Consider the following 7603-nt stretch of genomic DNA (forward strand, 5'->3'; position numbering starts at 1 on the left):
CCAGGTGTAATGAACCCTAGGATACTAATACTGATGCTAAGGCTCCCTGAATTTCTCTTAATTATTTTGGAGTTCTCAGAGTATGGAGTTCAGAATTTATAACCTACAAATACAATGGCTTCCCAGGAATCAAACCAATCCTATGGGATTGACACCTTAATTTACTTCAACCAAACACAAGCATATCTTCACTTCTTGCCACTCAACATTTGCCCTCAGGACCAAAATGCCTATATACAGTTCTGGCTTTCAGGACCCTTTTACTGTACGGGTCAAAATTAATGGTTGGGCAACAATTATATGAAATTATGTTTGAGTCAGAAATTTATTTACAATTGAAGAGGAAGCAATAAAGAAGAGAAATGTGAGGAGGATAGAGAAGTTATCCTATCAATCTAAATGTTTACTCATGGTCTGCTTAATCCAGGCAGAGATTAATTAGCCCTCAACCAGGAAAGCTGGTGGTGAGTAACCATGAGGCCTCCAAGATAAGATGGACCCTAATCTCTTAGAAAACTAGGAAATTGGTCAGCTTTTCACTCACCCAACAAAGTAGTCTAGGAGTCAGTCTAAATTGAAGCCAAGCTCCAACAAAGTTCTCTCTTGAAGACTCTTCCCCAGTCAGAAGATAATCTCCCCCAACATGAAGGGTTTCTTGCCTTTTATGGTGACTCCTTGTCTCCTCCCCTCTTCACAGGGGACAATCATAGCTTCCAAAGTATCTAGCACTGCCCAGAGGGCAGTGTTTGTGGGAACTAGTTGGCACCTTCTGGAGGTGTGAATATTAATCAAAAGGGTTTAGTTTCATGATTGAACAGTTTCTGAAGGTGTGAACTCTTGTAAGTTTCTGACTGAGTTAAAAAAAAAAAGGGTGGAACTCTTCTAAGTATCTTGTTGGCTTCTCACCTAGTACTAAGTAGGGTGTGAATTCCCTAAGTGGTTTTTGAGCTCCTCCACCTAGTTCAAGCTTGTGTTTCAATTTAACAGGTAGACAAAGGAGAGTTAATCCTGTCTTCACAATCTAGTGGGGTACTAAGTAGGGGTACATAATGTTAACCAATGTGTTAACTCCAACTAGGTAAAGAGAACAAAGGATTCCCTTTTAACAAGTGTAAACTGGGGACAAAAAGAACAAAGAATTCCCTTTCACATTACAAACATGAAATGTAGACATTTCTCCTAATAGTAGAATATCCTTTTCCTCCTCAAAGAAGTAAATTGAGGGCTCCCTATCTTCTGACTGGAATGTCTAAGGCATCTTTTCTGCATGAGATAGTAATGAGGTGTAGAATACTCACATGCAGACAGGCCAATTGTCAGGGATCCCCAAAGGAAAATCATAAGAGACAATGATGATTTAGGGAAAGTTCCCCTTCAGAGAAAGTGTAGTATAGGAGACAGAGAATACAACAGGAACTCCCCATAGGAGGAAATGGAAGCTTTTATTAGAGGATAACTAAGATGGACTAAATATATAATGTATTTTGGAGGTCTCAGGGGAATTGGTCCTTAGAATATTGGGAGAAGTTTCATGTGACCACTAACCTGAGTTTGGAAGAACATTGAGGAAAAAAATAAGGCAAAGAGGAAGAACACATGGGGTGTGGGGGGTCAGGAGGGGAGGAAGAGGAGGTAGATAATTGTGCCAAAGATTTATTTTTAATCATTAGTTTTGTCCTCAATTTGTGACCAGCAATGTTGTATATGAAGGGCAATTTGGCTGGAAAGAACTTGCTCCCTAAGAGTCAGGTCCTTCATTTTCTAGTCCTCAAGATAACCTTCCATTTGGTCACTGCCATTTCTGTGCAGTTGTCTATTACAAGAGAAACCAGAAATAATTCTAAGCCATCAGTGTTGCAAGTGATCAAGCCTAGTGGCAAACAAAGCTTACAGTTCAACAGCCAATCCAAGACTCTTCTGAATGGACAATTGCACCCAAAACATCTTTTCTTTTTAGTGTTAAAATGCAGAACTTCAGCTAATATTTCTTAAAATCAAAATGTACATAGTTCAATGAATCAGTGGACTAAAGTCAGAACCAGGACCCAGAAATAGTCTTTCTAGAGGTACTGAATGTAAAGAAAATGAAGATCATCATTGTGAACTTTGATTTGTCATCTTTATTGATTTTTCATAAAAATAACAGTATTAAAGTCCTTACATAAATATACTCACAGTATTGAATTGGAATTTGTGCTAGTAAGAAATCTGGTAACCCAGTTACTATGTGTTAATATAAGATATAAATACATTTTATTTGGTTTTGTAACTCACTTCCCCACATTTTCCCTCATTGAAAATGGGATTATTAATCAAGAATCGTCCCCTTTCCACCCCAGCTTCCAATCCTTTCTTTCGTCCTAATCAGCATGGAATTCTTTCTATGAGAACAGACTAAAGAGTTTTCAGCATTTGGGCTTCAAAGTCTTTCTCCAGGAGCAAATGTGCATATCTTTGCTGAAGTACCTTTTCTCTTTCTTGCTGTCTCTGGACATCTTCTTTTAGACACTCCAGCCTCCTTAGAATAGCAGAATCCTCTTGTTTCTTTAGCAGCTCCAAAGTACGAAGCTCCAAGTAGGCATGCTCTATCTGGTCCCATAAAGCATTCAAGTCTTTCCTTAGTCCCATCCCCCGAGACTGGTAGCCCCCAAGCAAAATTTTCATCTTCTTTTCCATTTTTGCAGCTCTCTTAGCTTCCGTGGTCATGAGACCCCTGTTTATTTCAAGCCTCTTTTCAAGTGATTCAATCCTGTCCTTCTTGCTAGCCAAGTTGGCTCGTGTGTATCGGTGCTGCCTGGGTAGATATAAAATTTGACTGTAACATTCTTCCCACACTTGGTTATAAACTTCATTTGACAGCTCACCATGGCACATTCCTTGCTTTATGACTTCCATCTCTTGTGTCAAAAGGTCTTGAGCCTTGTCCAGTTCATCTTTGGAGAAATTTTCATAGGGGTTGAGTTCTAGGTAAGTTATGTGCTGGGTACTATTACTTCCAAATCCTCGAGGTTTCCCCTTTTTATTTCCAGCATGTTCTCCATAAGGATGATGGAGAAGATCATAATGAAGCATTATGATCTTCTCCTTTTTAATGAGTTCTTCACTTTTCTCTAGGTCTGCTAGTGGTGGTCCTCCATGTAAGGGTCTTAGGATTGCTTCATTTACTTTTGAAGGTCTTGGCAGACCCTTCTGAACAGCTGTGTGCATCTGTTTTATTTCTTTTGCATGTTCTGCATCTTGGATAGCCTGCCTTCGAGCATCTGCATCAGCAGCATCTTCTGCAAAGGTTTCCTCAATCTCAAGGTCTTCTAGTTCCTTAACGTTTTCTGGTAAAACAATCTCAAAGTCATTCTTGGGAGTTGGAAGGCCCAAGAACCCTAAACGGAGACGCTCCTGAGATTCTCTCTCCATCTGCTTCCCATAAGAGGGATCATTGTAATCTGCCAAGCTCTCTTCAGGATTTATGTTTAGTTTGTCCCGTAGAGATGTTCTCTGTGGAGTAGGGCCAACAAGGGGCTTAGGAGCCATCCCCACTTGAAGAGTGGACCCTTCAGCTCCACGAGGAGTCCTGAATGGGGTGAACAAGACTGTGTTTGGTGTCTGGATGATCTGTTGTTGTGGAGTCACACCAGAGAAGTCACTCTCATGCAATGGTGTATTAAGACCCCCTTTCAATGGGGTGTCAACGTTGGTAAGAGCCAGTAAGTTCTGTGCTTCTTTCAAGATTCCATCTTGGGCTTCTGGAACTTTGGGTGTCCTCAGGGCGATGCTTGCATTGGTGACATGGTACTCAGACAAAAGGGTGCTGGAAACAGAATTCACTATGCCCGATTCCTCTGCTGTATGGCGGGCAATTTCACTTGCCTGGACAACTTTCACCACTCTCTGAAGTTCTGCCTCTGAAATCTGAGGTGCAGGAAGGACTAACTTGCTTCTCTTTTTGGTAAATCCGGATATCCCTGGGGGTTGAAGAATAGCTGATGGTAAATCTGCCTCCTTTTTACTTTTCCAGTACTGTTGGTCTTTCTTCCTAGCTCTGCTTTCCTTTTTGGATCTTAACTCCCCATCCAGATCTTCTTGTCTTAGCTGGCTAAAGTCAGCATCCAGTGTGGGATAACTTTCTTCCAAAGTGTTGTAAAAACCCGGCGCGGGCTTTTTTTCCAATGGAATTTCTGCATTATAGTCTATTCCTCGCTTCCTTTTCCTCTTCTGAAGGTCTATGCCAGCTGCTCGAAGTTCTCTCCTCTTCTGGAGGGCAGCAAGACGCCTGGCTTCTTCCAGCTGTTTCTCTCTTGCTTTCCTCTTGGCCTTCTTTCCCTGTGTGTTTGCCAGCCGGGCTCTTGCTTCGGAGAGCATTTCAAGTTCATCCTCGTCCATGTCAATGGGATCAGGCTTGGCTGGTTTGCTTTCTGGATTTGGATCGATCTCTCCAGGTTTCAGTTTCCGTGGATCATCCTCTGTCTCTTCTTCACCGTCTCTTTGGGCAGCTTTATCCAGGAGAAGTTCATAGTGTTGCAAGCACTGAGCAGCTGTCCGGCCAATGATGGGGGCCAGGGTTCTCCACTGGGTTGGCATCAATTTGGCCAGGTGCAAAAGCTTCTCTTCTTCCTCCCTGGTCCATTCAGTTTTTTTAATGCTTGGATCCAGCCATTCGTACCATCTGGCCTTGCACTGCTTTGCTGATTTCCTGTGCAAGAGAGAAGCAATCCGAGACCATTGGTTCTTCCCATATTTCATGACCGCCGCTTTGAGAACTTCATCCTCCGTGTTCCTCCACAGCCCTCCTTTGATCATGATCCGAGGCATCCCTGCAGAGGGTGAGGGAGTGATTTGTCACTCAGCTGAGGCCAACTGGGGAACACCAAGGGACTTAGGGTCCTGCCCCAAGTGCCAAAGCCAAACCCCAAGCCAGTCCTTCTTCCCAGAGGACCTTTGGCTTCAGAGTGCTCTGCACAGGTGGTGAATGAGAGGAGACTCACCAAGGAGAGACAGCTAGGTCTGGGGCTCACCGTCTTATAAACAGCTAGCAGTGGGAGGGGATGGGGGAGGAGCTTGCCCAGGACAAAGGATCCAAGGAAAGTGTGAACTCTATCACTGGAGGGAGTCAACAGTTGTATGGAAGGTCGAGTTCACACCTTGGAGTGGAGAGTGGAGAGCTAGACCCAGGACATCATGCTGAGAAGAAAAGAAGGAAACTGCTCAGGGGCAGTGGCAGAGCCTGGGGGGAAGGGAGAGGGGCCTGTGTGTGTGTGGTGGGGCTGGGCACCTCTGCCTCCTCACACTCCTCCAGGCTTCTGCTTAGGGTCAGAGGAAGAAGGCAGTTCTCATAGCACCCAGCTGTTTCAAGCAGTCACACACACAGATCTGAGAGAACTGATCCTCCATCAGAGCCCTATTTATTCTCAGAATCATTGTTATTCTCAGGCTGATACTTTGATGGAAACAAGGAACCCCTCAGCCCCTGTGCAGCTTTCTCTCTCTGAAGTTCTAGGGGACCCACCTTCTGTAGACCAGCAGAACTTGCCAGTAGTTAGAGATACCACCTCATGTGGGAGGGGATATGGCAAAGTTGGGACATTAATGCACTGTTGGTGGAGGTGTGAACTGATCCAACCATTCTGGAGGGCAATTTGGAACTATGCCCAAAGAGCTGTAAATGATTGCCTGCCCTTTGACCCAGCAATACATTCACTGCTGGACTTATACCCCAAAGAGATCATAAGGAAAATGACTTGTACGAGAATATATCTAGATGAGCTCTTTGTGGAGGCTAAAAATGGATAATGAGGGGATGCCCTTCAATTAGGGAATGGCTGAACACATTGTGGTATATGTTGGTGATGGAATACTATTTTGCTAAAAGGAATAATGAACTTGAGGAATTCCCTGTTAACTGGAACAACCTCCAGGAACTGATGCAAAGTGAAAGAAGTAGAACCAGGAGAACATTGTACACAGAGACGGATACATTGTAGCACAATCGAATGTAACTGACTTCTCTACTAGCAGCAATGCAATGATCCAGGACAATTCTGAGGGACCTATGAGAGAGAACACTATCCACATCCAGAGAAAGAACTGTGGGAGCAGAAACACAGAAGAAAAACAACTGCTTGCTTACATGGGTCGGTGGGGATAGGATTGGTGATGTGGACTTTAAGCAATCACCCTAGTGCAAATATTAATAATATGGAAATAGGTCTTGTTCAGTGACATGTTAAACTCAGGGAATTACTCTTGGCTTTGGGAGGGGGTGAGAGGAGGGGAGAGAGAACATGATTCATGAAACTATGGAAAATATTATGAATTAATTAAACTAAAAAAAGCTTCTCATTAATTTGATCGTTAGTCTTTCCTGATACCTGGTATCTCAAGCTGATCAAAGCAAATGTCTCTCATGGAGCTCTGTTCGAGGCTAAAGGAGATTAGAAGGAATAGCCAAACTGGTTCAGAAACTAGATATGAAAACACTACCAAACTTGACAGACACTAGCAGAGTGTTCATGTGCTGCAGAGGCCAAGTCTTGAGCCTTTCATTTCAAGGCTGGATAATTTCTCACTGTGACACCCCAATATTTAAATCCAATATTCTGTTTGAAGAGAAGAAGACGACAGTCATTGCATCCACCCCCTGGCTCTTCTGGGGAGATGTGCCCTGTTTGAACTTCTCTGCTTCTTGGGGATGTGGGGGGGGGAGGTAAGAGCATTTCCCCAGAGGTGGTTGTCCCCATGAGAGAATTCTTAACAAGGAAGGACATCATAATTCATCCCTTGTTCCTAGAGTGCTCCCTGTGGAGGGCGGTGCTCTTGGAAGTCTCTTCGTCCCTGTTAGAAAGGAAGGATGTGCCTTCCACAATATACCCAGAGCAGGGGACTTTGGGCAGTTTGGTACTATTTTCCACCCAATACTCTTCCACAGCTATTTCATCTTGGGTAGCTCATCGTGTCATAGCATTATAACTGAAGACAGTACAGTTTTCAGGAAGGCAAATGAGATCACTCAGACCTGCTGGAGTGGCCAGGGTTCCCCAGCCTGGGGGATTTCCAGCATATTACAAAGATGATGACAGGGACCTGGTTACTCTTTCAAGGGGTGAGGATCTAGATATGGCAGTGCACTCCATTAAATCTGACATACTCTGCATTTACATTATTTTTCATGTAGCCTTGGTGGCTCTCAGAAAGAAATTTGGTTCTCAAAAGGTCTCCCAGATATGTTTGATCAGGACTAGCCAGTTGTAATATAATGGGGTGAAGGGGAGAATGGGAATGGAGCCTCTTCCTTTTAAGGCAGGGACAGAGTGAGGAGGTGAGGTTGATAAGCCAAGGGAGTGGAGGATGGGTTTGTCTTTACCCACTAAGCTCTCCCTGACAAACCCCCCTCCCCCATATCAGCCTCAACTCCTAACTACTCCTAACTACTGGGTCCTCTGAGGATCTTCTTTGAAGAGGCTTGTGGTGATAAGCCTCTTTCTAACTGGGGAGAGAAAATGTTACTTCTCTCCCCCTCAATCTCAGGCTCCCCATTAGTAAAGGCTGGAGTCAGTCTTTGGGTCTCATTAACTGAATTTATTTGAGGGAAACTGAAAAATGGACAGGGCAG

At 43.9% G+C, this 7603-nt stretch overlaps 1 protein-coding gene across 1 annotated transcript; it reads right to left on the minus strand.

Moving 5' to 3' along the window:
* Positions 1 to 2167: 2167 nt before the first annotated feature.
* On the minus strand, positions 2168 to 4827 carry LOC100032336 (cell division cycle 5-like protein). The gene has a single exon (XM_056815063.1). It carries the CDS (start codon positions 4804 to 4806, stop codon positions 2395 to 2397), a length of 2412 nt encoding a protein of 803 aa, XP_056671041.1. The 5' UTR covers positions 4807 to 4827; the 3' UTR covers positions 2168 to 2394.
* Positions 4828 to 7603: the final 2776 nt, after the last annotated feature.

Source organism: Monodelphis domestica, chromosome 2, assembly GCF_027887165.1.
Source record: "Monodelphis domestica isolate mMonDom1 chromosome 2, mMonDom1.pri, whole genome shotgun sequence".
Classification (NCBI taxonomy): domain Eukaryota; kingdom Metazoa; phylum Chordata; class Mammalia; order Didelphimorphia; family Didelphidae; genus Monodelphis; species Monodelphis domestica.

Bases quoted from the DNA above. Each gene is read 5' to 3' on its own strand.
- LOC100032336 (XM_056815063.1), bottom strand. From the start codon at position 4,806: ATGCCTCGGATCATGATCAAAGGAGGGCTGTGGAGGAACACGGAGGAT.